The 27,487-nt window shown below is 43.7% G+C and overlaps 5 protein-coding genes across 9 annotated transcripts; 1 reads left to right on the forward strand and 4 right to left on the reverse strand.

Annotated features, from left to right (window-relative positions):
* The first annotated feature begins 1,109 nt into the window (after positions 1–1,109).
* Positions 1,110–2,896, forward strand: LOC124467530 (apolipoprotein A-IV-like). Its single transcript, XM_047019836.1, has 4 exons — positions 1,110–1,165; positions 1,266–1,317; positions 1,416–1,560; positions 1,731–2,896. Exons 2-4 carry the CDS (start codon positions 1,278–1,280, stop codon positions 2,305–2,307), a joined length of 762 nt encoding a protein of 253 aa, XP_046875792.1. The 5' UTR covers positions 1,110–1,165; positions 1,266–1,277; the 3' UTR covers positions 2,308–2,896.
* Positions 2,660–6,220, reverse strand: tomm40l (translocase of outer mitochondrial membrane 40 homolog, like). The gene is made up of 10 exons (XM_047019835.1): positions 6,134–6,220; positions 5,240–5,457; positions 4,998–5,065; positions 4,771–4,863; positions 4,578–4,679; positions 4,307–4,412; positions 4,035–4,157; positions 3,821–3,897; positions 3,603–3,705; positions 2,660–3,479 (listed from the first exon to the last, which is right to left on the reverse strand). The coding sequence occupies exons 2-10, from the start codon at positions 5,454–5,456 to the stop codon at positions 3,340–3,342; spliced, it is 1,029 nt and encodes a 342-aa protein (XP_046875791.1). The 5' UTR covers position 5,457; positions 6,134–6,220; the 3' UTR covers positions 2,660–3,339.
* A 673-nt stretch (positions 6,221–6,893) lies between these two features.
* On the reverse strand, positions 6,894–16,560 carry LOC124467000 (probable ATP-dependent RNA helicase ddx6). Of its 3 annotated transcripts, XM_047019044.1 has the most exons (12): positions 15,511–15,783; positions 14,298–15,381; positions 14,049–14,153; positions 13,664–13,793; positions 13,254–13,400; positions 12,741–12,835; positions 12,285–12,407; positions 12,037–12,165; positions 11,550–11,730; positions 11,242–11,343; positions 10,747–10,973; positions 6,894–10,416 (listed from the first exon to the last, which is right to left on the reverse strand). In XM_047019044.1, the coding sequence occupies exons 2-11, from the start codon at positions 14,538–14,540 to the stop codon at positions 10,759–10,761; spliced, it is 1,470 nt and encodes a 489-aa protein (XP_046875000.1). In that variant the 5' UTR covers positions 14,541–15,381; positions 15,511–15,783; the 3' UTR covers positions 6,894–10,416; positions 10,747–10,758. The 3 variants fall into 3 exon arrangements, with proteins under 3 accessions (XP_046875000.1, XP_046874999.1, XP_046874998.1); XM_047019043.1 differs by lacking the exon at positions 15,511–15,783 and adding an exon at positions 16,396–16,560 and having other exon boundaries at positions 6,894–10,973; XM_047019042.1 differs by having other exon boundaries at positions 6,894–10,973.
* Positions 16,561–16,952: 392 nt separating this feature from the next.
* lipea (lipase, hormone-sensitive a) lies at positions 16,953–23,202 on the reverse strand. 3 transcript variants are annotated; one of them, XM_047019367.1, is made up of 11 exons: positions 23,025–23,202; positions 21,628–21,877; positions 21,166–21,450; positions 20,880–20,970; positions 20,607–20,752; positions 20,314–20,499; positions 20,067–20,219; positions 19,664–19,808; positions 18,921–19,148; positions 18,409–18,803; positions 16,953–18,008 (listed from the first exon to the last, which is right to left on the reverse strand). In XM_047019367.1, the coding sequence occupies exons 2-11, from the start codon at positions 21,865–21,867 to the stop codon at positions 17,694–17,696; spliced, it is 2,184 nt and encodes a 727-aa protein (XP_046875323.1). In that variant the 5' UTR covers positions 21,868–21,877; positions 23,025–23,202; the 3' UTR covers positions 16,953–17,693. The 3 variants fall into 3 exon arrangements, with proteins under 3 accessions (XP_046875323.1, XP_046875324.1, XP_046875322.1); XM_047019368.1 differs by lacking the exon at positions 23,025–23,202 and adding an exon at positions 22,453–23,017; XM_047019366.1 differs by lacking the exon at positions 23,025–23,202 and having other exon boundaries at positions 21,628–23,017.
* A 411-nt stretch (positions 23,203–23,613) lies between these two features.
* Positions 23,614–27,051, reverse strand: vps72a (vacuolar protein sorting 72 homolog a). The gene is made up of 6 exons (XM_047019369.1): positions 26,829–27,051; positions 26,359–26,511; positions 25,880–25,994; positions 25,279–25,455; positions 24,623–24,767; positions 23,614–24,402 (listed from the first exon to the last, which is right to left on the reverse strand). The coding sequence occupies exons 1-6, from the start codon at positions 26,943–26,945 to the stop codon at positions 24,003–24,005; spliced, it is 1,107 nt and encodes a 368-aa protein (XP_046875325.1). The 5' UTR covers positions 26,946–27,051; the 3' UTR covers positions 23,614–24,002.
* Between the last annotated feature and the right edge of the window lie 436 nt (positions 27,052–27,487).

Consider the following 27,487-nt stretch of genomic DNA (forward strand, 5'->3'; position numbering starts at 1 on the left):
GTTGTTTTTGTGCCACATACACTGAAAGACAGGAAACTGGAAGGTTGTTTTTGTGCCACATACACTGAAAGACAGGAAACTGGAAGGTTGTTTTTGTGCCACATACACTGAAAGACAGGAAACTGGAAGGTTGTTTTTGTGCCACATACACTGAAAGACAGGAAACTGGAAGGTTGTTTTTGTGCCACATACACTGAAAGACAGGAAACTGGAAGGTTGTTTTTGTGCCACATACACTGAAAGACAGGAAACTGGAAGGTTGTTTTTGTGCCACATACACTGAAAGACAGGAAACTGGAAGGTTGTTTTTGTGCCACATACACTGAAAGACAGGAAACTGGAAGGTTGTTTTTGTGTCACATACACTGAAAGACAGGAAACTGGAAGGTTGCCACGGCATATGGATCTATGAGGTGATCGATGACTTCTCAAGACAGCTGGAGGTCCTATATGGTCACTTGTGTAACTATACAGTATATGTAAAAAAAAAAAAAACTACTCTCCAAGATTCTCTACACTGGGTTGGGTTGGACCGTAGAGTCAAAGTTCAACACATTCAGCACAGTGCTGTACTACAGTGACTTAAAGCCGATGTTACCTTAACTGACTGATACAGCTTGAATGGATAACGTTATCCTCGTATCTGTATGCATGTGAGGGGTGGAAAAGTACCATCCGTGTGTAACAGATGGTATCATTTGTCTGTGTACAGTTAAAGGAAAATGATACAGTTTCGACGTCTCAAACTCTTAACAGCAAGTAAGCTGTAAAGTCACCTAAAGGGAACTTTGTCTTGTCAAGTGGCAATTTAATCCACCAGGAATGTGTCATTTTTTACATGATTGTTTGCCCACTCTCACACGCCCAAAGCTAGATCACTTGCACAGATTAATAACTTTCAAGTACTTTGTGTCGAAGTAAAGTTGTATTTATTACATGAATGTTAAAAATCTGATTCTTTCTGTCTTTCTGCCCCCTAAAGGTTCAGGTCAGGGGTGAGAGAGGTGTCACGGTGAAAGGGACAGCAACATAAACCAGCATGGCACTGGGTGCCGGACTTTGTCCTTCACGGTGGAACTACAGCACTTATAAAAAGCCAGGTTTGATTCCTGGACAGCACACACTCACTGACAGACCAAGAGACAAGACACAATATATCTCAAAGGTAAGACACAAGCTTACATTTTTATAGAATTAGTCCAGAACTCTGTGTCATTGAAATCATATAATAATTCTTAAATTGATCAATTTTTTTTTCTCACCAGTCAAGATCAATCATGAAGGTTCTCGTGGTTTTAGCCCTGGCTGTTTTCACAGGTGAGTTCCTCAATCATTTCGAAATGTATTCCTGATATGATGTTAATGTTAAGTTGATCACACTTTACACTAACTGTCTCTACCTGTCTTTCCTCCAGGCTGCCATGCCAACGTTCTGTGGCAGGACCCAGCCAAGCTGGACTTGGTGAAAGATGCATTCTGGGACTATGTTGCCAAGGCGACCCTCACTGCTGAAGACACCCTGCAGAAGATCAAGCAGTCTGAGCTGGGCCAGGAGTTCAAGTAAGTCTCACTGTAGACCAACCTCCACAGCATCATAACCACAGCTAGAGGCATGTCCTCAACACTGGATTGAACGCTCTCTATGTCTCTTTCCTACTCTCTGTATCTCTCTCCCTCTACCTATATCTCTCTCTCTCTGTCTTTGTCTCTATCTCTCTCTCTCTCCACAGCGCCAGGATCTCTGAGAGTGCTGCTGCTGTCAACCAGTACAGTGTGGCCCTGCAGGGTCAGGTGACCCCCCTGACTCAGGATCTGCTGGCTAAGCTCACCCAGGAGGCTGAGCTGCTGAAGGGCCGCCTGGAGCAGGACATGATCACCATGAGGGCCCAGCTGCAGCCCTACGCCGTGGAGCTGAGCACTGACATCCAGAGGCAGGTGGAGGAGCTGAAGAAGGAGGTGGCAGCCTACGCAGAGGGAGTGGACTCTGAGAAACTGAAGGCCAGCCTGCTGCAGAAGAGCGACGAGCTGAAGGAGAGCCTGGAGAAGAGCGTGACGGAGCTGCAGTCTCTGCTGGTTCCCCAGACAGACGAGCTGAAGCAGAAGATGGAGCAGAACCTGGAGGCCTTCCAGCACAGCATCGCTCCTCTGACCCAGAGCTTCCAGACCCAGCTGGCCCAGAAGACCCAGGAGATCCAGCAAAGTCTGGCTCCCTACGGAGTGCAGTTGGAGAAGCTGGAGGTCAACGCCCAGGACCTGAAAGTCCAGCTGGCCTCGCTCTGGGAGTCCTTCACCAAGGGCAGCCAGTAAACACAGTTGCTGGAACTGGACACGAGTTCTCATTTCAAGTTTTTCATCATACATACAGCCTAAAATGCTGCTGTTGGACTGAGGATGTCATTGTAGAGTTAAAAAGTGCAACATTACACATATGTTTGCATTACATTATCTAGTGTACCTGGACAAGTGGTTAAGAACCAGAACTTCTCCACATCCTCCCATACAAGATAAATCAAATGAAACAGCTGTCAACCCAAACCTCAACTCCTTCAATTTACTCACCTATCCAGTATTTATGTGCATAAATATACATATTTCAACTCTAATGTCAAGTGTTTGTCAATTTCATGTATTCAACCCTGGGCATTAAAGATGACAATGATTTTTATAAGAAATGGCATTTATTATTTTTCCAATAGATATATACAGGTAATATATATCGTTTAATATATATATATTGACCATTAGAAGATGACAAATAAAAGACAAACAGCTTGAAAACCACGACATTCTCCCTGGCTCTCATCACATAACTGAACCAACCGAAGAAACTGCACAAACTTTGTCATTCACTTCATGCCAAGACAAACCATACAGTACAAAACAGTGTGGAATAAAACATAGGCAAAACAAAGACAGATTAAACCGGACAGGCACTGACCAAATTAAACACACACTAACTGTAATTTGACTTTCCAGGAACCACTTGTTTTTACGTCCTCCTGTTCAGCTGTCCGCCAAGTTGGTCGCTGATGTTTGTGGTCACAGTCTCGTCACCTCGTTGTCCTATAACTGGCAGACGGATGAATGCGCCCTCAATTTTATTTAATTTTGTTCCATTGATTATTATAGTCTTGACACATTATTGCAATGTGACCCACCCCCCACCCCCCCAAAAAAACTAATAGCTTGCAAAGTCAGATTTGGGAGACAAGTTGAGGAAACACGAGACTGAGGAGCGAGTCCTGGGCCTTCAACATGCCTGCCGTGGGTACGTTTGTCTGTCTTTTCTGTGAAGTCTCACAGGGGGTGTGACCCCCCCCCCCCCCCGGTGCAGAGCGTCTAGCCAATGGTAACACCGAAACCGCACTGGAACTTGTTCTTGCGATGGTTAAGGAAGGCTCCCAGGACTAAGGAGAGGGGCAGTGGGATCAGCTTCTTCTCTAGCGTCGCCCCAACCACCCAGTTACTATCTACAGAACCTGGAGGGAGAGACCAATCAGCCGTCGTTAACCACACAGCTGTAAACACATACGATGACAGGAAGTGACAGAGAAGCGTCTAATGAGGGGAAAGTGTTTTGAGAACCGTTCATCCAGCCTTACCTTTGAAGAGTAGATTGGCTTTAGGCACGTCGAGCTGGTAACCGAATGAAACGCTGGTTTCCTGCATACGAGTGCTAGCCTCGAACTCCACGCCTACCTGCAACTGTGGGACACGGAACACACAAGCATGAATAGAGTTACACATTTGCAAACTAAGACAAAGCAGTTGCTTCCAGGGCAAACAAGAGGAAGAGAATGAAGAGAATCTCAGGTGATACCTGGTCATTGGCTTTGTGGTAATAAGAGGCATGTGCCCCTGCTCCTCCTAATGTCAGCGTAGCAATGAAGTTACTGCCTAGAGGAAAAAACACAGAATTTACACCATAGACCAGGATCTCAACTGTAGCTTTTGGAGGAGAGAAAAAAAAAAAGAGGACTCATTGTGTTCATGTGATATGAATCTTTCCCGGTACTGTCAGAGGACAGAGCTACCTGTGTATCTGCCAGCAAGAGACATGACAGCACCCTCCTCTCCCGGTCTTCTGTGGTAAACTAGCTCTCCTCCCAGGGCCAGAGACGGGGTTATGGACTGGAGGTAGTGTGATACTATAATACCTATTGGGAAAAAGTGGGAGAGACACAATATTCAATATTGCTTTGAGTTGAGGTAAGATTGCTTTGAATTGAGGTGAAACGACCAAGTTACACAATGGATATAAAAACCAGACAGCCTTGAATAGAGTTATGGGATAGAGATGACCAACCAGAGCCTACAAGGACGTCTGGGTTGCCCATGGTAACGGCAGCAGTGAAATCCTCTCCTCGGAACTCGAAATCCCCCTGCCAGTTCATAAACTTCTGCTGCTGAGTCTGGGAGCAAATACAAAAACGACCAAAGTTCAAGCTGACAGCTAAACAAAATGACTTCACGAATTACCAACTTTTAAGATTTTTTTGTTTTGTTGTTTTAACCATGGAAAGCCTTGGTGTGGTGGCAGACTGAACACAAATAAACCAAAAGATCATAAGCGTTACCTGAAAGGCGAGTTTGGAGCGGAGTTTCTCGGAGACCTGATGAATGACCTGGGCGTTGAGGCTCCCGCTGTTGTCAATGTCTCCTACCATGACCGGGAAAGACTGCAGACAAAATCACACTTTTAGACGACAACAATTCCTGACCAAATGTGTAATATATATATAAATGTGAGGTCAGAGGTCCCCAGAATACCTCAGCGGGGCCCATCTGTTTAGAGCCCACGTATGTGGCCCCGAAGCGATAGCTGGACTCTCCCAGGGTGCTGAGCATTAATGTGTGATTCACCTAATTTTCGAGGAAGATAGCACAAACACACAAATGCATCAGTCAATCATCTCAGCATTGGTTCAATCCACAGCATGAAAACAAGAAAAGATTACATGGATTCCAATGACAGTGAAGTGTTGACCCTTACTGACCTGGAAGTGATTGCTAAGGCCCTTGTTAACAATAAGCCGTACACCCTCCATCTGCATGGGGAAAACCTCTGAAAACCAAAATGGCAGACAACTGAGACACAGCAATACAGTCCAAAATGTTCCCCCCACACACACAGCAACAGTCCTATACCCCCCCCCCCCCCCCCCCCCCCCCTTCCCTCCCACACACAGCAATACCATCCAATATTCCCCGGTGCCATGGCAGAAACATCTTTGGTTACCTTTGCACTTGCGGTGGCACTCCTCAAACGCCCCAGGGTTGGGAAGGGGAGGCTCAGACTCCCCCTGCTGACCGGAGGCTGAGCTGCCAGCAGGCAGGACAGGTGACACTGGGGGCATACTGAACCCAGGAGGCACAGTCAGCCCAGGGCCACCTGGGACCGCCCCAGCCGAAACTGGCGGTGGGTTAGGGGAGCTGGCAGCCAAAACACTGCCCATTCTGAAAAGAGGGATTCACGGGGAAGAGGTGTGGTGATGTTAAGAGTCTGTTAGGTTAGGGACTCAATGTAACACAGGACAGACCAACAAGAGGTAGATTTTGTTGAAGATGCCGGGAGACGGGTTTGGAGAACTGAAGCGGTGCCGCTTCAAAACAGTATGTTAAAGCCAATGCATGTGACCAAAAATGCATTTCCAGACGTCATCGTGGATAATTCGGCAAACGATGTCATTTTCAAATGTTTGTTCTTTAGACACAAGTAACATTGGCATTGATCCTGAACTGCTCTTTCCAAAATCGGACAGCCATCAACTTGCCATCAGTGCTAGGAATCTAGATGTTCGATGGTCGTTATAATGTCCCTAGGTTGAGTACTAGCCAGTCGACTAGTAAGTAGATTAAGCTATTGCATGGCTAAACTGGCTTCGCTGCTCTGCTAACTGTGCAGCAAATAAGATGGCTAGCTAACCAACTAGCTAACTCAGCTAGCTCGCTAGCATGCTAGCTGACATCTTCCAGTGGTCTAATACCCTAACAAGTCAATGTGAATGTTTGTGTTGCACACCGTGTGGTTACAGACCTAAAAGCAAACCAACAAGTACAGTAACAATTTTATATATAAGCGGCATGTTTTCTATTAAACCTCGTGTTATAAAATTGTAGACAGGCTACTCACGTTGTGATTTCCAGAGGACGATTCACCACCCGGCAGTACCAACGAAGAAGAAACTGTCATGAGTCATCAGCAAGTCCTGCCTACTCTTAGAAAATACTGTTATGGATTGGACAAATTATAACATGCCTCAAGAGGGCTGGCAGACTCACCTGTCAATCTTGAACTACGCAACCAGCATGTATTCACTCTATGAAAGGACTTGATTTCCCTGTTTTGACCCCTCCTTTACTTTCAGTATATTGGTTCAGAGAGCCGTCATTTGCAAGCGGAATTAAATAGGATTGGACAATTAGGCACCCGCCTCCAAGAGCAGCTAAACGCGTATTTGCAGCATTTTCAGCAATTGAGTCTGCCTGCATTCCATTGGATAAGGATGATTGTCATGGAATGATTGGTGGGCCTGTGGTTTTCAGAGGTAAAGAGTGGGGGGGGGGGGGGGGGGGGGGGGGGGGGGGGGGGGGGGGAACCACCCATTCTAAGTTTGGTTGCAATTCATGACGGTTCGAATGCAGAAAACGTGCAGCTATGAAGGTCAGTAAGACAGGGTCTGTGCACAGTCAACCAGCCACGGAACAGTTCATTAAGCCATTTCCATTCAATAGCGCGGACCATCCTCCAATCTTTTGTCCTCCCGTATTCGAAGTGAAGTCTTTCCGTAACCACAACTCACCATCAGATTCCCAGTTATGTGTTTATTTTCAGTTGTTAGGTAGTATTGCCCTTTCTGGACCCCTCAAGTGAAAAACGAAGACACCACAGATTTAATTTCAGTTCAATTTATTCAGTCCAATGATCGCCTGCATTTACTTAAAGAACAGAGTGTATTCTTCTGTATCGTTTCAGTTTTTAGTAGATGGGATACAGCCAAACAGAGAAATCACAAGGATTACATAAAACCTGTATTGTAATAGTAGCCAATCAAAACAATACTAGAGTATATGCCAATCAAAACAGCAAATTCAATTCATATATAAACCTCCACATGAAAATGCTTTAATTATAGCTTTATTATACTTATTGACTATTGAACATGGCGCTTACGTCAGTTTAAGGAAAAATTCAGGACTTTCTGGTTACGTTTTTTTGTAAATAAACGCAAGTTCTTGGTTTCTCAATTGTTGTTGGGGTGCGTAACAGGTTTGAAAACAACAAATAAGATAAATTGCCACCAAAGCTGTGTACATGACACCCCTGCCCAAACCCCCACCCCCCAAAAAATCAAAAACTGGATTGAGCTGAAGTCTAGATATTATACTCAACCGCCCTTTTGTGACAACAGAAATGTATGTCAATTGTTACATACAGGGTGCGTATCCCGGGCGAACAGGACTTCAGATTACTTGTACATGTTTTAAAAAGAAATTCGAATTGAGAAAAGACTGCTTCTATTGTCTCAGTGTTACGTCTTTGGACTGTCTTCGGTCCATTATGATACATGAGATCTCATAACGTCCCAGGAATTTAATGTCCTGGAAATATTTGAGACGCTGTTTGTCAATTACTAATTCTCCAATATGAGAATAATAGACCCCTCTGGTTTCAGATTTTCTTGGGAGTCTTCATTTTATTCTGTTCAAACCTTGTGCAGCAATACTATGATTGCTACATTACATTAAACCCCAACCCAGCCTCAATCCCCGCCGTTGAAAGCTTTTCTTACTCATGTTCTAAACAGGTTGCGGTGAACATGGTTACTCTACATACCTGAAGGTTACCAGGAAAGTTACCCCCCACCCCCCCATTCACACATTCATAATCATTCACACAGGTATACCCGACTCAACAGCCAAACATATGCAGTTAGACATGGTATTCGATTGTGACGAGCATCCACACTCCACCAACTGACAAAGAGCTGCATCAACATTTAACACTCCCCTTTAACTGGTCTCCTTGGTAACCCTTGACATGGGAGCCGAGATGTGTATATGCAGCAACCTGCCCTTAACTATTTATGCATTCTGTACTCCACAGTGCTTTGACCTGTTCTGTGTTAGCAAGGTGCGGGTTACAAGAGGAGACTAGTAAATTGGAAGTCATTTGCCAATGCCCAAAAAGAGTATTAAGACATTATATGTCACTCTTACAATCGAAGACATAAAACATTGATGAAACATACAGCATCCTAACTGATTCACACACTCGTTGTCATTCATTCACACACACACAACACTTTTTTGGTTTTGCTTCAATGTAAATCCTGAAAGTCAGTTACCAAAAGGATAAAAAAAAAAAGACTCTTGACCACCATGAAGCAAATATTTTTTGTACTTGTAAACGCCTTGTGTAAACTACGAATAATTTGCACCTCATTTCCTCGAAATGATTCAGAACACCTCGTAAAAAGACTGACCAAGCTAATCTGGGGTGTGTTCCCGAATTTCTTCTATAAATGTGATACTTTTTACTCACAAAGATGGAAGATAATCTCAGGTTACAAGATCAGAAAAAGCACCCCAATATGACTGTGCTAGGTTAGTATTCTCTCAAGCACTTAAAGCAAAACAATGGTAATGGTAATTGTCCAACCTGTACATTGGAACTAAAAGTATGAGGGTTTCAAAACAAAAACTGTTGTTGTGGTAAAGGTTTAAGTACCGGAGAGAGGAAAAAATTCAAGATGCCAAAGCAACATGACATCTTGAAGACTTGGATTTCACAAACCCACCAAAAGTGTTCCCGAAGTCCCAAATACCAGCAATATCCCCTACCTGCTCAGCAAAGCATCATCAATAAAATGATTTGGAAACATCTCCAAATGTATCGATTTGTTTTCTGCTTTCATCTCTAGCAAAGGTTTTTTTTTATTTTTTAAAGGAGGGTAAAAAAAAAAAAAAGGGTTCACAGCTGCCAGTTTGAAGATGCTACAACTTTGCTTTCAAAATAAAACCCGACCCCCAGGCAATGATATTATACTTTCTCAAAATATATATATATATAAAACAAACAAACCGGGGCCTCACATCAAGAAAGTAGAAGTATGATGAAATCACATAAGAGGATTGCCTTGCAATCCTTATCCATTCTATCAAAATGGCTCAATTTTTCTCCTGGAGTTTGGATGAAGAAAATTATCAGAGAGCTTTGAGGGATTGGCATTTACCACCGGGCTGAAAACAATTAATTGGCTTTAAATACATTCAAAGACCTCTAGTTAACATGGGTCTGAAAACATTGAGGAAAAATGTTGGCCTTTAACCTAATGGGCTTACACAAGGTTTGGGGGGGAAGGGGAAAAGAAAGAGTCAACCTTTTTGTTCTGCACCATGTAAACTTCAGAGCACCTATAGTTACCTTAACAAAACCCTGTGCATATTACCAAATTGCAGCCCAGAGAATAGTAATATAAAAAATGTTCACCACTGTGAAATAATAATGGAATTCCAGTTCAGGGTTAAAATCAGGCCCCATGGCTCAAGTTAGCTAGACGATACTTGTGTTGAGTAACTGGTCGTGACCTGGTCATATAATAAATCCTGTGTTGTGTTTCATTTTAGACTAACATCAATAGCTTTATTATGGGCAGTCTGTCTTTTGGTGATTTATACCTATTCGCTCCAACTTTAAGAGTGTTTCCATAGTGACATGAAAACAGTCACGTCAAAATAAAGATGCTTTTTATTGCAAGGTTCACATCTAAAAAGTGATCATCTCGAGCCGGGTCACTGCACGTCTCAAAGAAGGACAGAAGACTGCCCATCGCTGCGCACAACAATTAAATTGCATAACGGATACCAAAGAAAATTCCAGGTTCACTATTTAGCTTAATTGTGCTCATATTATGGTTGTCGTGAGAAACAGACGTATGAATGGATGAGAGTGCATGTGAGAGTAATCAAGGCACTTGAGTGACAACTGGAGAGGGAGGACTGAGAGCATGGAGGATGGCTGGTGGAAGTCACCTCTAATATCCATAGACCTAGTTTATACTTGCTAGCCATAAACTGGGGAGGGCTACATATTCAGAACAGGTTAAAAACAACTTAACAAGCACGTGTACCCCCTGACCATCTGCTGTACAAAAAAAAAGAAACAAAAAAAATGGCTTTAAAGAGACTATAAAGTCTATATATATAAATAGGGTGCATGGGGTGAGTTAGTTCGGTGCAAAACAAAACGGTTGGAACGTTTCAATGAACAATCTGCGGGCAGCTCTCAGTGAAATAAAATAAATTATAAAATTCAAACATAAAATCCTTGACATCCATGAAATTTGAAGAGGTGCCCTAAGCCAGTGTGCAAGAGCAGGATTTCGTACAAAAGCCTGGTTCTGTCTTACTGTCCTAGATGAAAGACAAGATGTCAGGGATTAGAGTGAGATGGGTGACAACACAGGAATCAAGGGGAGGGAAGGAGGGGTTGCTAATTAACCTCTTACTCCCTCCTGCAGTATTTGTGGATCATGAGAAACAGTTTTCAACAGAATAATCAATAGGAGAAGACCTAAACAATCCCCGTGATTTAGCTGGTTGGAACTAACATTGTTTAATTCACACTGATCCTATTCGAATCGCATCTCTGCAAATGCTAAGCAGCTGCTTTGGGACATAGGAAGAGAACTACAACTGCAAATAAATGTGGGAAATGTAGGCTCTTCTCCGGGAGGGACTCACTGGATTAGGGGCTTAGGGTTCCCCTTGCTGCCGACCGGCCTTCTCCTCCACCTCCTCCACCTCACAGTCTGGGTTGGAGGTGTGGAACTCGGCCACGTACAGGCTCTTGTCGATGCTGCCGGGGATGGGCTTGATATCGGTCACCAGCTGGTCCTCGATGGACTTCAGGTTAAAGCGGTCCTCCGAGGTGATCAAGTTAATGGCCAGGCCCAGATGACCAAACCGCCCTGAGATGGAGAGAGTGAGTGAGTGGAAAAGGGGACAAGACAGTCTTCATGAGAAATGGTGTGTGTGCAACCGAACCCAACAACTGTTGGCTATTGGTGTTTGTTTGGGCAGTGTGAACTAGGTTTAGATTGGAGTAAAACAATAGTTTTTTTAACAGTACGAAGGCCATCTTTGAAATGTAGATCTACACTGGGAATGGACTATGATGTCATGCAGTTGTAGCTATAAAGGTCGGCAGCTGAAACAGAGATGCGTCAGTCCACGTACCAGATCTGCCAATGCGATGAAGGTACGTCTCGGCGTTCTTGGGGAAGTCAAAGTTGATGACGACGTTGACCGCCTGAATGTCAATACCTCTGGTGAACAAATCTGTTGGATGAAACCCAGAAAATGTGATGCTACTCAGACAGCAATGTAGAGCTACAATCATATTGCTCTACACTCCGTAAACCACATCATTTTCAAACAAAGACAGGTTCAACATATTACATCCAAGATATACATGTCTACTATATAGTAGCAAGTCTTCTATGCTAAAGCTGATTGGCTACGCCCAAATGCAGTGGCATACACACCTGTGCAGACCAGATTTCTGCAAAGCCCGTTTCTGAAGTCGTGGAAAACACGGTTCCTGTACTCCTGCATCATCTTGGCGTGGATGTAGAAGCAGGAGTAACCTAGCTGGGTGATCTTCTTGGCTAGGAGCTCAACTCGCTGGGTGGAGTTGCAAAAAATGATGGACTGATTGATCTGCAGCTGTAAGACAAAGACCAAACAGGAGAAAATGTGTTACACACCATTCTCAGGGTCTGATTTGGGAGGATCCAACATAAATGGTAAGACATACTTTAAAACATGCACTGTAACAACCGCCAACAGTTGGTTCTGGTGGTTTGGTGTGATATGCTTGTTTGTTGGAGCAGTGTGAAAAAGACACTTATCTTTCCAGACATTCTAAACCCAACAACAGAATATTTAGTGTTTGTTGGACGTTGTTGGGGGCAGTGTGAGCTGGCCTTATCTACCAAGCCGGACACACTGTGGCGGGGTGAATGGCCTTACCCTGGAGAAGAGCGTGTTGAGGCAGTGAACTTTCTGACGCTCTGTGACGTAGGCGTAGTACTGGGTGATACCCTTCAGAGTCAGCTCCTCCATCAGGTTGATCTCATAGGGCTTCTGAAGGTGCTTAGCCTAGTCCGGGAGTAACACGATGATAGGTGGTACAGAACAAGATTTGCGTCATTTACAAACACAAAAGGGTTCCTATTGGTTCGCACACAGATTCTTTGGGACACTTGTCCTGTGCTCACCATGAACTTCTGCACGCTCATGGGGAAGGTGGCAGAGTAGAGCAGAATCTGCCGGTTCTTAGCCAGGAAGCTGATGATATCTTCGATAAGCACCACAAAGTCCTGAGACAGCAGCTTATCTGCCTGAAAGGAAGAGTGGGGGGGAAAATATATTTGATGTAGACATGCTTGGGCCTTGGATAGGGTGCAGCATCTTAATTCAAGGCCCATCATGGTTAAATATGAGGTAGCTGGTGGGTCTAATTCAATGGAAATATTTACATTTAGTCATTTAGCAGACGCTCTTATCCAGAGTGACTTACAGGAAGTACAGGGACATTCCGAATCCCCGAGGCAAGTAAGGTGAAATGCCTTGCCCAAGGACACAACGTCATTTGGCACGGTGGGGAATCAATTCCCTAGATATATACTGTGAATATTGTCTGGTTACTGAATTCCTCCCGTTTCTTCCCTTACCTCATCCATCACCATCATCTGGACTCTGTCCACTTTGGCCACACCCTTCTTTATCAAGTCCAGGATCCTGCCGGGCGTGGCTATGACCACATGCACTGTGAGAGTGGACGAGAGAGCGCAGGCAGAAGGATGACAAACTCGGTGGAAACAAGCTGCTAACTGATCACATCTGCAACAACCCCCTCCGACATCCTCGTAAAGAAATCCGTATTCCGTAACTAAGCCCTGCAATCCTGTAATTCACTTAGACCAGGGGTGGTCAACCCTGGTCCTCGAGAGCCTCAGTCCTGCATGTTTTAGAGGTTTCCCTTCTCCAGCACACCTGATTCAAATGAATGGTTGTTACCCAAGCCTGAGAATGACCCTTCATTTGAATCAGGTGTGCTGGAGCAGGGAAACATCTTAAACATGCAGGACTGAGGCTCTCGAGGACCAGGGTTAGCCACCCCTGACTTAGACTATTCCTCTGATAAGGCTCGTCCAATCAAATCAGTCTCATTTTTTTTTTATTACCGGTCTCATCCAGGCGCATGATGTCATCTCGCAGGTTGGTTCCTCCGGTTGTGGCCATGACCTTGACTCCTCCCAGGTGTTTGCTGATCTGGATGCTGATCTGGCTCACCTGCAGGGCCAACTCGCGGGTAGGGACCATCACCATGGCTACCGACCCGACAGAGAACAAGACTCAGTAAGAAGGAGGAGGGAACATCCATAAAGCATTTGGTGCAACAGACAAGGAAGACTTTCTTCAGAGAAAGTATTGATATTATAAAATACTGATTGTGTTAACTAAATCCAAACTTTTATCTAGTGAAGTATCGGTTGTGAGACATGCTTAGTCACCTGTGCCTTTGTGCTAGTGAAGAAAAAAAAAATGGAAAAAAAAATACAAAAGAACTGATTTGGATTTGACTTAGTTCTACCTTGTATGTGATCCTTCTTCAGGTCTATTCTCTCCAACATGGGGATAAGGTAAGCACCGCTCTTCCCAGTGCCGTTCTTGGCCCTGGCCAGGATGTCACGGCCGGACAGGGCAATGGGGATGCTCTCCTCCTGGGGGGGCCACAAACGCATGGGTTAGCGGTTAGGGAATCGGGATACCAATCCAAAGGTTGCCGGTTCGATTCCCAGACGTGCAAAAATGACGGTGTCCCTGGGCAAGGCACTTCACCCTACTTGCCTCGGGGGGGGGGGGGGGGGTTCTTACTGTAAGTAACTCTGGATAAGAACGTCTGCTAAATGACTAAATGTAAAGAACAATCACACACCTGATCACACTAAAAGGACCCCAAATCCTAACTGCTATACCTGGATAGGGGAAGGCTTCTCCCAACCCATCTCAAAGATGCCCATCAGTAGCTCTCGTTTAAGACAGTAGTCCTCAAACTCATTCCCCTTGGTGGAAGTCACGTCCTGGGAAACAAAACAGTCGATTGGGTGCTTTTAAAACATGCTAGAGGGACTACACAAGGACAATATATGAAACTGATGTGAAAAGGGCAGATTTGGAATTTAGAAGGCAGAAGAAGAAAAAAAAAAGACGGAACTATGACTTACAGAAGTTCGAACCCTGGTGTCTTTGGGAGGAAGCTGCAGGTTCTTTTTCCAGTCATCCCCAAACCTGATGCCAGTTCCCTCCTGGGGCACACCTCCAGCTTTCTGAGCGAGCCCTGTCACCTTTCCCATGGCTAGGGGTCCTGATTGAGGTGAGGCCGGTTTGGGCTGTCCTCTTAGCTGCCCGTTCTGCTTGTTTAGTCCCAAGACAACAGGGCCAAGACTCTCTGTTCTGGCAGTCGCCATTTCTTCCTTTTGTTTATTTTCTTCTTTAATCTTTTTTTTTTTTTTTTTCCTCCACACAAGTTTTCTCCTCAATAAGCTTCTCCAAAAAGTAGAAAAAGTCTATTAAAGCATTAACAAATCATATCTTCTATTCTGTTTTGTTCAAAGCTCTGACAACAGAAGTCAATTTATGGTATTTACATATACACAGATACGTTCAGTTCGGTCCCCTATAACAACAGAGTGACTGACGTATGGAAAAATAAGTCTTTATACAAGAGCTCTTCAAAATGAAGAGAAATTTGCATTCATATGCATAAATACCTGCACACAATATAGAAAATTATATGTGAACAAGTATCAAGGGGTTTAGGTCCTGAAATAGAACAGCTAAGGCAATTTTCACTGAGGGGATAGAATCAGGTTTTATAATCTTAGTTAACTTCAGTTTCTCTTTCTCGATTTCAACAACAGTATTTCCTTATGTTTTTGAGTCCTTTAGAAACGCTCAATATCTTTGTCCTTGAAAATATGTTCTTGAATCTTTATACAAATATTTCCCTCAAAACATACGATCCTTGATCAATATTTGCTTTCCACTGTTTTCATAGATCTCCACTTGAGGGGGAAAAAAAAAATACGTTTCCTGATGTTCAAAATATACAAAGGGTACTACAGTCCAAAAGCATACGCTTTTAAGTTCGCCTTTGGCTCCTCCTGTCCGGTGCTCCGGGTGTCCACTGACTTCTCAGACGCCACAGGCTCTCTCTCGGTGTGTGTGTGTGTGTGTGTTTAAGAGTGTGGTTGAGTGTGAGAGGGCTTGAGCAGGTTGTTTCCTCCGCAGTCAGTCAGCAAACCAAACCTGTGCCAAATGGAAGGAAGACATGGAGAACAAGAGATTAGTACAGTAAACAGAGCGTGAAACACGAGAATACTGTCACATAAACGTTTGCGCTTCAGAATTTTCCGTTTACATGGGCGAAGTATCTACCTTTTTCCATGAATGCAAAAATGATAAAGGTGCCACTAAGACTATAAAAACGTTTATATTACTGCAACGCTATATGAAGATGGCAAAAAGTGTGAGAGTTCAATTTGAAACAGAAGTCGCACCTTCTGCGCTTTCCAAAAACTGTTGTGACAGTTTCAGTTTCATTTAAGCATGGTGAAAACTGTCAAAAGCATGATCATTGCGAGACGCGACCGCGCACTCTAAAAGCGTGCATTCATCATGATCATGTCAATTTTCGCCTAACATGGAAGCTAGCTGCGTGCAAAATGTAAGGCAATTCGATTTAACAACCATGAGCTAATGTTGTAACTGTAGTTGAATAATTCCCTAGGACGCTTGTTTGATAGTGGGCCCAATTTTATACTAGTCGCCTAACTACATCGAGCCCGTCCAGCAAATCTTAAAGAAATCACGTTACAATTCACTACATCACGCGACCCTTTGTGTTCAGATTTGCAACATGAGGAAAACGGAAGGCTCTTTGCAATACACCAACATAATGTAACCGCTAACATTTAGCTATCTTACCAACTTCCTCGAAAGAGAGTGCGCTAATCAAGTGAGCTAACAAAACAAGATTGACGTGTATACACTAATTAAATAATGTAGCGTGTAAACATAAACTTTCAATGTGAGTGACATGCTGTCTGCATTTAAAATATTAAATCTGACAGCAAGCGGAACTACCTGCGTTAAATTTGCTATAAGGTAGCTCCTACTCTCAAACCAGTTTGTTGTCGTTTAGCTAGCTTAGCTAGCGTTAGCTAAGTAAACTAGCCTAGCTATGTAGCTAGCTAGCTAGCAAGCAGGTTTGAGAGCTTATTTTTTCTAATTAAAATGGCTCAAAACACACTGTAAACCCACCTTTCTCCGATGCTGGTGTTACAACTAATCTTCTGTGTGTGGCAGATTAGTTACTCGTTTCGCTATAAGACTTAAATTGTTAAATTCACCCGAATTAATTCGTCTCTATTGTGTTTGTTCTTGCTAATTCAACATGGTCTCCTTCGCTTCATCGTCTTCTTCTTTGTTCTTGCCATTTAAATCCCTCGTGAGGTTCTAAACCAATCCTGCCATCTAGAGGTGAAACTATTACTGGAGGTTGTCACTATATTGTCGCATAAAGCTGAGTTTTTATCTTTCAGATATTGTTTGTACAGATAGTTATTTTAAGATTGCAGAAATAAGGTAAGGAAATATGTGTTAACGGTAACTTTTGATGTGTTGTGTTTGAAGTTACACGCAAACATATCTATTACCCACTCGAAAGTACAGTGCTTGCAGCTTGTCAAAATGAAGAGGCAGATATCACGTTTTGCAACACTGATAGTTGTATTTAAACTACAGTCTTGTATCCTTTAAAATGAGATCAGAACTTCAAGAACTGATCAATATTTAAACAATTCAACACGTAAAATGACACAGATGTGTAACCAATATAATTTTCTTTACATTCAAAAACATATTCAGAACTCACATTTACAGTAGCTGGTGAGCATAACTTTTGTGAACAGTGTTAGGCCATAAACACTTGAAATAACAGCAGCTCATGTCTAACCTAAAGTATGTGTGTGTTGTTAGCTTGATATAAGCTTGATAACTCCTATCTTCGTACAGACAAAATTGTGAGAAGCTTTCTATGCCTCCATATGGAAGGGTTTGTGCAATACGGCTCATCTACTGTAGAAACAAGTTGAAGGCACAACAGCTCACACATTAATACAATGGCTGGACATGGTAATGTATTGCTTTTGTGCTTGTGTCTTTGCACTTATACAAAAGCCTTTGTGGTTAAACTTTGTGAGATGTAGTGGATAGTTAAGTGACCTAAATTATTCCTTTGCATCAAGAGTACAGCCCTGACACAGACACATTTACTTCCAGTCACCTTAAAGTAAACTTTTTCCTCAAGTCTTCTTAATTCTTCTTTTTCTTTCCATGTACTAAATACACCCTGAAAACCCTACTACTTTGACTCTCAAGTTACTTACTCAATAGTTTCACGGAAATGTTGTGTTCAGAGGCTCAAATGTCAATTACATTTCCTGTCGTATCAACGACTGATAAAACAACCTCACTGCTTATAACTCAGAGTAAGTAAACTTAAGTGATGGATTCCACGACAGACTAAATGTGCCAAAAGAGGTTACGTATATAATCGTCTATGTTTTATTAGGGTTCCCGCCGTGACAAAAACCTTCATCCTGATTGGTCCCTCCGTTCGATGATCCGGGCGTGTGATTGGTCCATCCTAAATGAGGTTGTTTGCGAAAAGATGAGAAGTGTGCCTTGAACACCTCTCGGATTTTAGCCACGCAGATGTCAGAGGCTTCCTGTGTCTCCTTGGAGAGCTGTGATAGGCTGAGGAAGCCATGTGGGAGGTCCTCCACCACTGTCAGGCTCACGGGTTGGCCAATGGTCTTCAGCTTCTTGGCAAACATCACCGAGTCATCCAGCAAGGCATCCAGGGCTGACGCCTGTGGGGACAAGTAAAAAATATCTGGGTTAATTACATATATTTACTCAAGTACAATTAGACACTTTTAATCAAGTATGTTTTTGTACATATGCAGCTCTGGAAAAGAATTGAGAGACCACCGCACCTTTTTCTTTCATTGATTTTTTTTTTGAGAAGGACAATTTAGAGTGAGGAACAGAAGGGTAAAATTTGCAGTGGCCTCTTAAATTTGACCCTTCTGTTCCTCACTCAAAACTGTCCTTCGCAACTTTTTTTTTTATGAAAGAAAAAGTGGTCTCCGCACCGCTGCACATGATTTTTTTCAAGAGCTGTATTTATATGCTTTTTTTGGACTACAATTCTCAGGTACTTTCTCTACCATGCCCTTCTAACATTCTAAAAATGTGTCCCTCTCTCACCACGATGTGTACAGGTGGAAGGCCTCTCAATAAGTCGTCAGGGGCCAGCAGCGGCGACACAAACGGATTCTTAACGACGGGGCAGTTGGACGTGCTGATCATTGCAAGCTGTTCGGACCGCAGGGGCTCGAAGCCTTCTGGGTAGTCTCTGGGACCCGCCGGGTAGTGGGCGGGGGAGGAGGAGTTGCAGGGGGAGCGTGGTGAGCTTTGCGGGGTCCTTCTGGGGGAAGACGGCGGGGTCCCTGGGCTGCCCAAGGTCCAGTTGGGGTCCAGGAAAGACTGGAGCCAGCTGGAGGCTCCTTGTTTGAGGTCGTTGAAAAGCAGCGCTGTGTCTCTGCCCAGAGCACTCAGGGAGTTAACCCCTGACGAAGCGCGGATAGTCTGACGTTCATTTCCTGGAGACGGGGGAAGTAAAAAAAAGAGAAGAAAATGGGGGTGAAGAAGATGAAAAAAGGTTCTAATTGTAACAGAGATCTTAGTCTTGATTCAATCCACATTTCCACTTTCTGTACCTGCATAGGCATTGAGGCACTTGGAAAGCACGCCTAAAGGCAGCAGAGGATCGATGAGGGTGAGCAGGCGGGATGGCGAGGCATCGATGGTGAGCAGGGTAGCGGGGTAGGCAGTCATGATGCCATCAGGCACACGCACTCCGCAGGCCAGGGCCCTCATAGACACGGTGATGCAGAGGTTTCCCCCAGCACTGTCCCCAGCCAAACACACTCGCTCCGCTGTGGAGCCTGAGGACACAGACACACTCACTGTTTACACTACAGGAGATTAGTATTCTTTCCGGATACACAGTTCTATCGATTTTTTTATGCAAATGTTTGTTTTATTATGAATTATTTTTCTATTGCTCCAGTGCATACAGGATTTTTGGCTGCCGCATTGGTGGTTATGGAATCCATGAACCAATTAGAGCAGGGGTGTCGAACTCCGGTCCTCGAGGGCCGCTGTCCTGCATGTTTTAGATGTTTCCCTGCTCCAACACACCTGATTCAATTAAAAGGGTTGTTATAACGACCATTCATTCGAATCAGGTGAGCTGGATCAGGGAAACATCTAAAACATGCAGGACAGCGGCCCTCGAGGACCGGAGCTCGACACCCCTGAATTAGAGCTATGTTGCTAACTGCGTGTTTGGTATCTGTAACTGCGTGTTTGGTAGCAGTTACTACCCCCCCCTCCCCCTCCTCCCCCCTCAGCATCTCATCTCTCGTGGTGTTCTTGTGCAGCAAGAAGTGAGACTGACCCAGAAGGTGACAGTTCTTGAGTGCCCAGCAGTAGGCATAGAAGCACTCCTCCAGAGCCCTGGGAAAGGGAGCCTCAGGGGCCAGAGAATAGTCCACTGACAGGATGGGACAGCACAGATCCTTCGACCAGCTTCTCAGATAGTTCTTTGACAGATGGAGATGGATGGAGAGAGAGAGAGAGAGAAAGGGAGAGAAAGAGTAAGGGGTAAAGAGACAGAAAGGGGGACGGGACAGAGGGTGAGAACATTTCAAGATACATTGCTGTACAACTCTGTTCATGCAGACAGGTCAGTGTCTGTGTTGAACGCAAACCCTCAAGCAGCAATTCATGCACCTACATCCCCCATCCAACCGATATTATATTAAGCTTAGTGGTTAACACCACTCCTCCATTCTGGGTACCTCATGGGATCTGGAGGTCTGGGCCACAAAGCCTCCCCCGTGGAAGTGAATGAGTAGCCAGGGTGATCGTGGGCTTTTCTGGGGCCTGTTGATGATGGACAAGGAGAGGGGCGGAGCTTCCGATCGAGAGAAGGCCAGTAGCTCATCACTGTCCTGAGGAACGAAACGCAAAAGTCACAGAGTAAGACGAGTGTCTCGGTTGATCTACGACAGATCTACGAGCGCTGACGTGACGGTGAAGACTGACCTGTCCCTCTCTGAGGTCACAGGAAATGAGGCGCATGTGGACAGGCCCAGGGCCAGTGTGAGCCAGAGGAGGGGATACGGAGGCAGAGAGGCTAGGGTCTGAGGCCAGAGGCAGGCTTAGAGGCAGAGGAGGTATGGTCAGGGTGAGGTTTACTTGCACTTGGTTAGCGCCCATTCTCTGAAAACCCTGTGGGGGAAAACCAGGAATCAATAGAAAGATACGGCGTGAACATTCACAATACAAACAGTGAGTTCTTTATCTTTTGCGTGTGATTGGCATGCTTTTCCTCTCACCGATATCAGCCCAGATTCCGTGAGGTTCCAGAAGGACTTCCAGAACTGCAGATCGAGGTTCTGGGTTATCCGCTCAAACTCCTCCCCCCTCAGCTCTGGATCAATCACATACTTCCCAGATGTGAGGAGAGAGAAAGCTGCCATACCTAAAGCATTAGCGACAAAGTCAAAGGAGTAGAAGTGTAAAATACAACAAAAAAATACAGTGCAAACAAAGACAAAACCTGGGAATATTTTTCCATAATTTAGATTAGCATATTCAGAGACACAGACCTATTCCAGACTGCTGTTTTCCATAACTCTCTCCATATGAGACCATGCTTATAACTACAGTCTGCAGGAATGGACGAAGCGTGGTTGAAAACTGGAAATAAAAAAAAGAGAAGAATCACACCACAACAACAATGTATTTAAAAAATTAAAAAGGTCTCTTCAGCATTCACCTTAACGGTCCGTCTTTGACTGAACCAGATAACCAATCGCTTTCAACCGCAAACGCAACACGACTTCCAAGTCAGACAAGAGATACGAGTGACACCATCCTCTGGTGACGACTGACCTGGAATCCCAGGCAGCGACCGTAGAAGCAGGCCTTGTGCATGGACGTGTACTCCTGCACGAACCTCCTGCTCAGGACGCTGTCCTGCAGGGAGTACAGCTCCCCGTGGCTGTTGTCGTGTAGCAGCCGCTGGGCCAGGTAGAGGAGGGCACGCAGCTGGCACAGGGCGCTGCAGTAGGCCTCCATCTCGGAGGCGTTGTGCTCCGCCCTGAAGAAGGTGCCGCGGCACTTGCTGGAGATGTAGCGTCCTTTGTGGATGATGTGGATGAGGCAGGACCGCAACACCTGAGGGAGACACCGTGGAGCCCTTTGTGAAATTAAATTGTGTGAATGGCGGGTTCATGCAGGTGATGTTTGATTTTAATTTGATGTTTGAGTAGGGGAGTGAGGTTGAGAGAGAGAGATAGAGAGAGAAAGAAATAAAGGTAATGTTCTCTTTGGAACACTTGAGGAGCACTGTACCTTGACCAGTGTGCGGTAACCATTTCCAGGGGTATGTGCATCAAAATCGTAGTGATGGTAGACAGTGGTGAAGCCAAGAACTACAGGTTCCAGGGTGTGACTATGCTCCTGAATCTGTCTAAAAGATGTCACCAAACGCCTAGCAGCGTCACCATAAGGCAGGTCAGGAGGCCCAGACAAAACAGTGATGTTTTCATTGCACACTGCCTCCAAGGCTGTAAACACAACCTGGATGTCCATGATAAGGAGACTAAACAAAGGACAAGAGAACGAGAGAGATAAGGAGAATAGGTGAGTGAGTGCGTGTGCCTGTGAGCGCGTGCGTGCGAGAGTTTGAGGGTCCAGAGTCTTCTGTGTCATTACAACATTATTACTGATTGTGACAGCAGATAACAATCAATAACTTTAAATACTAAGTAGGCTAAAGATCAAGCCGTAAAACTTTGCCTATTGCCAAACATGCATTTGGATCTGCTTGCAATCGTTACATAAGATAACAACAAAAATAATATATATATATTCTAAGAGGGCGGCTGGAATAAAGAAAAAAACAGCAAGATCTCTGAGGAAAAATGTTAAACCGATTTTACACAACACTGAGGGAAAGGTTACTAAGTAGCGAAACAATTCCTATTTTCATAATCTTAATATTGCAAAAGAGTACACTTGACAACGTAATTTCTTGTTTTTGCGAGGAAAAACGACTTCGGTACTTTTAACCAATAGACTTCTTATCCACTGTTTCAACTTTTTAAAAGTATTTGACCCACAATAGCCTACCATGAGCCAAACGACCCGGAAACAGCTATCCTTACCTTACCTTACCTTAGGATGCGTCAACAGTGAGGCATTTTCCAAAATTCAGTTCAACGTCCACGAGGGGCTTTTAAGTCCATTATATTTTGTTTTCGACTACGCACATCCATCGTTAAAAACACAATACTGAAGACGCCACACCCATCCCGCTCCACAAAACAGCCCTTTGAACCTCACTAGTTAGATAACGTGCGCTACATAGAATGGTAAACTAACTATTGTCTGCGCCACAATATCACCTTTCACGAGCTCCCAGCTGCAATATCATCTTTCCAACAACGATGGAAATGCGGTGTCATTTTGAAAACGCTGTTCTATATATAATACTGCTTTATTCGACCAGATACTTGGATTATTTCTCAGAAATATAGTTAACGATATCGCCGAAGTGGCTTCCGCACTAACTACTTGTGTCTGGATGACAAAGTTAGAACACGGCATGGCTGAATTGTGACAACTGTCTAGAACTGACTCTTGTGCTGAATTAAATAACGACTTAAAGTCTATATTCATTATGATTTTGTGCAAATCATTTGTAACTAAATAGATATTGTCATGTATTTCTGTGTAGCTTAACTTACCAACAGGCATTCTCCTGTGATCTTCTATGATGACAGTTTCACCCACAGTGAATCCTGGGTAGTCTACTGGTCATGTGAGCAGGGCACTCGAATTAAAACAACAGCGGGGACATAGTTTACTTGCCGAACCTGAAATAATATTCACAATGATGAAAGGCAGTGCAATGGATTCATGAGGCACACTTTTTAGATTTAATTTTTTCACATCGTCTGGTCTTTTTGGGACACAAGAAATAAAGTGTTTGTCGGATACTGTTTAGCAACACCCTGTGGAGTAAGATATGGGACTTAGTATTGGCACAAGAGGGGTATTGTTTGTAAATAATCTCTTCTATGGTGTTTATCTTGCAGTTAGTGTCCTTCACACTCATCAATAAATGTGCAAGTTTTGTGTCAGTATTGGCACTGTCACATTTAACTTATTTCAAATATTTTTTTTTGAATTGTTATTTTAAATGACGGAAATTATGATTAAAATAATCCATGTCTTTATGGTCTCACTCCTTATCCAGACAGTCAGTCCCTATTTGTTTTATTGTAACTGACCCTTGTAGGTATCATGATCAGCATATTCCTGCCATCTTGGAAATACAGTTAACAGCTGTTTTTATTAAAAAATACCATAATTTTACAAAACATGTACTATTCTGACAAAAGTAATAAAGGCAAATTTATACAAAGACGTGTATCACAAACCCTAATGCAATTGAAACTGCAATACAGAAGATCGATATCTTTCGAAGACGATTGACCATTGAGAATAATTGAGAAACAATTGTAATTTGGAAACCATTAAAAAAAAGGCTTACTAGAACACATTTCCGAGACCTGCACAACTGTCAGTAGAATCTCCAAAATAGATTTAATGGCGCTGGAGTTCATGGCGCTGATGTATTAATTAAGTAGTATTTGAGCATTAATACAAAACAATATATAACCGACAAATGCCTCCCAAGAACCACAGCAGGACAGAAGCCTTCATGTAGATCCAGTGCTCTGCTTGACGACCATTTTCTGGCGTGCCCCCCTTGAACCGGACGCGTCGAGTCCCGAAATCCCCCCGGAGGAGTTGGGGAAGCCGTGTGCGGCCACATACTTACGGTAAGCTTCGCGAATAATGCGAAAAGCTCGCGTGTTTGCGTAGGAGATATCGGTGACGGGGTCTCGATAGAGCGCGGCCTTGTGAGTCACGGGGCAAACTTCCTGGACGGGCGGCTGGACGGCGACGCGAGCGGCCGGGGGGAAGGCCACTTCGAACGCTTCTTCGTCGCTCAGCGTGATGTAGGTGCGGGAACACAGGCCTCCCGTGTGGTGTTGGGAAGCCGTGGTGGGGTTGAGTGGCAAAGGAGTCACTGCTTGTGGGGTGTCCTGGTCCAACCTTTGAAGGGAAATAATGTGAAACAACGAGAGGTAGTAAATAATACCTCACACCACCTTATAGACAGATACAGAAAAAAAACCTGTCATGAAAACCACTACGTTTTTATGGACGATCTTTGTTTACGTTCAAAAGAACAGAGCGCTGTGTCATTATCCAAACGTATGATTGTACGGATGTAAGTTCCGCAGACAGAACAACAGGTCATGGCGTTCCTTACCCTTCTACGTCAACGTTTTCTTCTTTCAACATGGAGTGGGACACCAGAGGCATGAGGACCGAATGGTAGCGGATTGTCGGCCCCTCAAAACGCCTCTTCTTATGGACTTGCTTTTTCTTGTCGGCCTCCAAACGCTCATAGTTCTCTAAAAATCCCCCCAAACATTTAGTTATTTAGCAGATGCTCTTATCCAGAGAGACTTACAGCAAGTACAGGGACATTCTCCCCGAGGCAAGTAGGGTGAAATGCCTTGCCCAGGGACATAGTAACCTTCTGATTAATAGCCCGATTTCCTAACCGCTCAGACATCTGACTCATCAGGGTTGAGAGACTCTTAGGCTAATTACTTCTGTAAGATCGATGATTATCTTGACTGTTCAAGGCAAATGTAGACTTTACAATATAATCAATGAGGACATTAAATGTACACTTAAGGTCAGGTGTTACTTTACTGTGTTTACCCGTGGGTTAATGGGTTAATACTTAAAAGGATATGTGACAACATTTACAACTAATGGGATGGATTTATCTGAACTGAAAATCCTTCTGGCTCTGTACAGCAGGGCTGCCAAACTCTTTAGAGAACTACATTTGATCAGTAACAGGAACCTAACACTTAACCGCTCAGTATGATTAATTAGGTTTGATAGGCTCACCCAGAGATCGGAGGTTGAGTTCGGCAGTTATCTTGGCCTCAGCTAGCAGCTCATCCTGGGTCAGAGGCTGATCGTGGTGGGCCCCCCTCCGTCGTCGAGGGGCATCTTGCCTTTCCTGCAGCCGCAGGTTTGTCTTCCGTGTGTGCTCGCTGGTAGACTGGCGTACAGACTTCCGAGCTGGAAAATATATTTTTGGGGATCAGAAACTAGTAGCAGGTCTAACATAAAACAATCTCCCATATTGTCCAGTTTTTTGTGTCAAATTATACTCCTATAGCCTCAACATAATCCACCATTGTATATACTTTTTTGGGGGGGAACATCTGACAATATTTATCATTGATATTTCGGGATTTTTGTTTCCTCACAATCTCAGTCACCAAATAATGACATGTGATAACAATAACATCACAATGATGATATGCACCAATAATGACTATCAGCTTATAGATTCAACACAGATTCTTCCAACAATAAAATAAACATCTCAATGTGTATTTCACCACAACAACCCAAAAATGTATGCATCCTTATTCTCGAGGATAATTGTGCCTGTTTAAGATTAAAATGTTAACAATTATTCTGAAACAAATTTTCTTACTCTCTCCAAAGTCCTGAAACTCCTGTGGGACTCTTCTCTCTACTTTTGCCCTCTCAGTCTTCTTCACCTCCTCCAAGGGTCTCTTCTGTTTGGGCTTGGACAACTTTAAAGGCTCCTATGAAAACAAACAACCTACATTAACCTCCCGAGTTTCTTGGACAGTGACTTCTCTTTTGTAGTTTTGGTTCAATACTCAATCACTTCATTGTCATTGCATTCCGTCACGAGTGCAGACTATCAGCTTGAGGGTGTTTTCCTTCATACCGAATCATCCACACTCTTCTTCTAACACAGTCAGCCATTGTAGGGCACCAACAGTCCTAGGACAGTTTAAACTGCCAACACTTTAACTTGATAATCATTGGGTCATGGCAATTCCAATATGCTAGAAAAATGTATACCAGTGCCATTTGGAGAATAAATGTAACTTATGAACAATGCATTAGATAAGGAGTAGGTATTGGGTTTGCATCAGTTACCTTATAGGCTTTAGTGACAACTCGACTCTTCCTACGAGGCGCATCATCTTCCTGGTCACTATCAGGCTCATCGCCCTCATCGATGTCAAAGTCGCTATCCACCTCATCTTCTGTGTCTGAATGTTCCCCTCGATATTCGTCGTCTCCCGATTCCTGAGGAAAAATATGATAAAAAAAAATCACGTTCGCATAGAAACCGACAGATGTTGTGAAACAATGTAACTAATTGGCCAAAACGGAAAACGCATCTCTGGCGCTGACAGAGAACAACGATGTCTCCTGCAGAATGTACACACAATCCAAGCTATATGCACACATACTATCTCGAGTAGACAATGAACTTGAGTTGTTTGTGCAAAGGACTCACTCTGCTACTGAATTAAATTAATAGTATAATCTTTAGTGAACCGTGCATACAGCTTTTGTGCAAGCCAGTCCAGGCTAGCTATATTAGCCATCTGGCTACTCACGTCATTGAATCCACCGTATGTTGTCTTGTAGAAGTCATCTTCTTCTTCAGCATCCAGTAACTTTGACATGCGGTTGCCCGCTGTCTTTCGTGGTTCTCTGCTAAATGCTAAAGTCATGACTGCTTTTTAAAATTATTAGTGAAGAAACGTGTTTGTTTGGTATGGCTACTAAAGTTAGCTTGATCCGGGTCTTCTTCTTTTTCGAATTTGACCATGATTGGCGCATCGCAGCCAACTTTAAAAGTGCATACAGCGCCACCTACTGGGAAGGAGTGTGTGGCCAGCCCAGTTTGCTGAATAAATAACAAAAGTGCCAACAACCTGCCGTTTGCATTGTCACAGGGAAAGTTTTCAGAATTACTGTCAGGACTGCTTCTTTAATAGATACACATTTTTTATTATATTGTTCACCAAGTGCAATGATCATTCACAGTTCAATTCACGCTGATATACAATGACAATTATCTGGTGTTTTAAATTCCATACAGAAATTAACCCAAGACAATAATACATCACAAAACCATCACAAAACATAATTATATATATATATATTTATTTACAAAAGTACAGTATATATATATATATTAAAAAGGTTTTCTTTTCAGATTTCTGTTTTCAGATAACTTGCACATTTTCAACCATCTTTAGATTTTGTTTTG

Source organism: Hypomesus transpacificus, chromosome 4 (assembly GCF_021917145.1).
Source record: "Hypomesus transpacificus isolate Combined female chromosome 4, fHypTra1, whole genome shotgun sequence".
In the NCBI taxonomy this organism is placed as follows: domain Eukaryota; kingdom Metazoa; phylum Chordata; class Actinopteri; order Osmeriformes; family Osmeridae; genus Hypomesus; species Hypomesus transpacificus.

What these genes read in the sequence shown, in the direction of transcription:
- LOC124467530 (XM_047019836.1), top strand. Translation starts at nt 1,278, where the DNA reads ATGAAGGTTCTCGTGGTTTTAGCCCTGGCTGTTTTCACAG. An exon ending in AGCCCTGGCTGTTTTCACAG is followed by an intron (nt 1,318 to 1,415) that starts GTGAGTTCCTCA and finishes TCTTTCCTCCAG; the next exon opens with GCTGCCATGCCAACGTTCTG. An exon ending in GAGCTGGGCCAGGAGTTCAA is followed by an intron (nt 1,561 to 1,730) that starts GTAAGTCTCACT and finishes CTCTCTCCACAG; the next exon opens with CGCCAGGATCTCTGAGAGTG.
- tomm40l (XM_047019835.1), bottom strand. Translation starts at nt 5,456, where the DNA reads ATGGGCAGTGTTTTGGCTGCCAGCTCCCCTAACCCACCGCCAGTTTCG. An exon ending in GCCTTAGCAATCACTTCCAG is followed by an intron (nt 4,864 to 4,997) that starts GTCAGTAAGGGT and finishes CTCGAAAATTAG; the next exon opens with GTGAATCACACATTAATGCT. An exon ending in ACCACAAAGCCAATGACCAG is followed by an intron (nt 3,706 to 3,820) that starts GTATCACCTGAG and finishes CGTGTCCCACAG; the next exon opens with TTGCAGGTAGGCGTGGAGTT.
- LOC124467000 (XM_047019043.1), bottom strand. Translation starts at nt 14,540, where the DNA reads ATGGCGACTGCCAGAACAGAGAGTCTTGGCCCTGTTGTCTTGGGACTA. An exon ending in CATGCGCCTGGATGAGACCG is followed by an intron (nt 12,836 to 13,253) that starts GTAATAAAAAAA and finishes CCACTCTCACAG; the next exon opens with TGCATGTGGTCATAGCCACG. An exon ending in CAGAAATCTGGTCTGCACAG is followed by an intron (nt 11,344 to 11,549) that starts GTGTGTATGCCA and finishes TTCATCCAACAG; the next exon opens with ATTTGTTCACCAGAGGTATT.
- lipea (XM_047019366.1), bottom strand. Translation starts at nt 21,987, where the DNA reads ATGACACAGAAGACTCTGGACCCTCAAACTCTCGCACGCACGCGCTCA. An exon ending in AAAACAGCAGTCTGGAATAG is followed by an intron (nt 20,753 to 20,879) that starts GTCTGTGTCTCT and finishes CTAATGCTTTAG; the next exon opens with GTATGGCAGCTTTCTCTCTC. An exon ending in CAAGAACTGTCACCTTCTGG is followed by an intron (nt 19,149 to 19,663) that starts GTCAGTCTCACT and finishes CTGTGTCCTCAG; the next exon opens with GCTCCACAGCGGAGCGAGTG.
- vps72a (XM_047019369.1), bottom strand. Translation starts at nt 26,945, where the DNA reads ATGACTTTAGCATTTAGCAGAGAACCACGAAAGACAGCGGGCAACCGC. An exon ending in CATACGGTGGATTCAATGAC is followed by an intron (nt 26,512 to 26,828) that starts GTGAGTAGCCAG and finishes ATTTTTCCTCAG; the next exon opens with GAATCGGGAGACGACGAATA. An exon ending in GTTTCAGGACTTTGGAGAGA is followed by an intron (nt 25,456 to 25,879) that starts GTAAGAAAATTT and finishes TATATTTTCCAG; the next exon opens with CTCGGAAGTCTGTACGCCAG.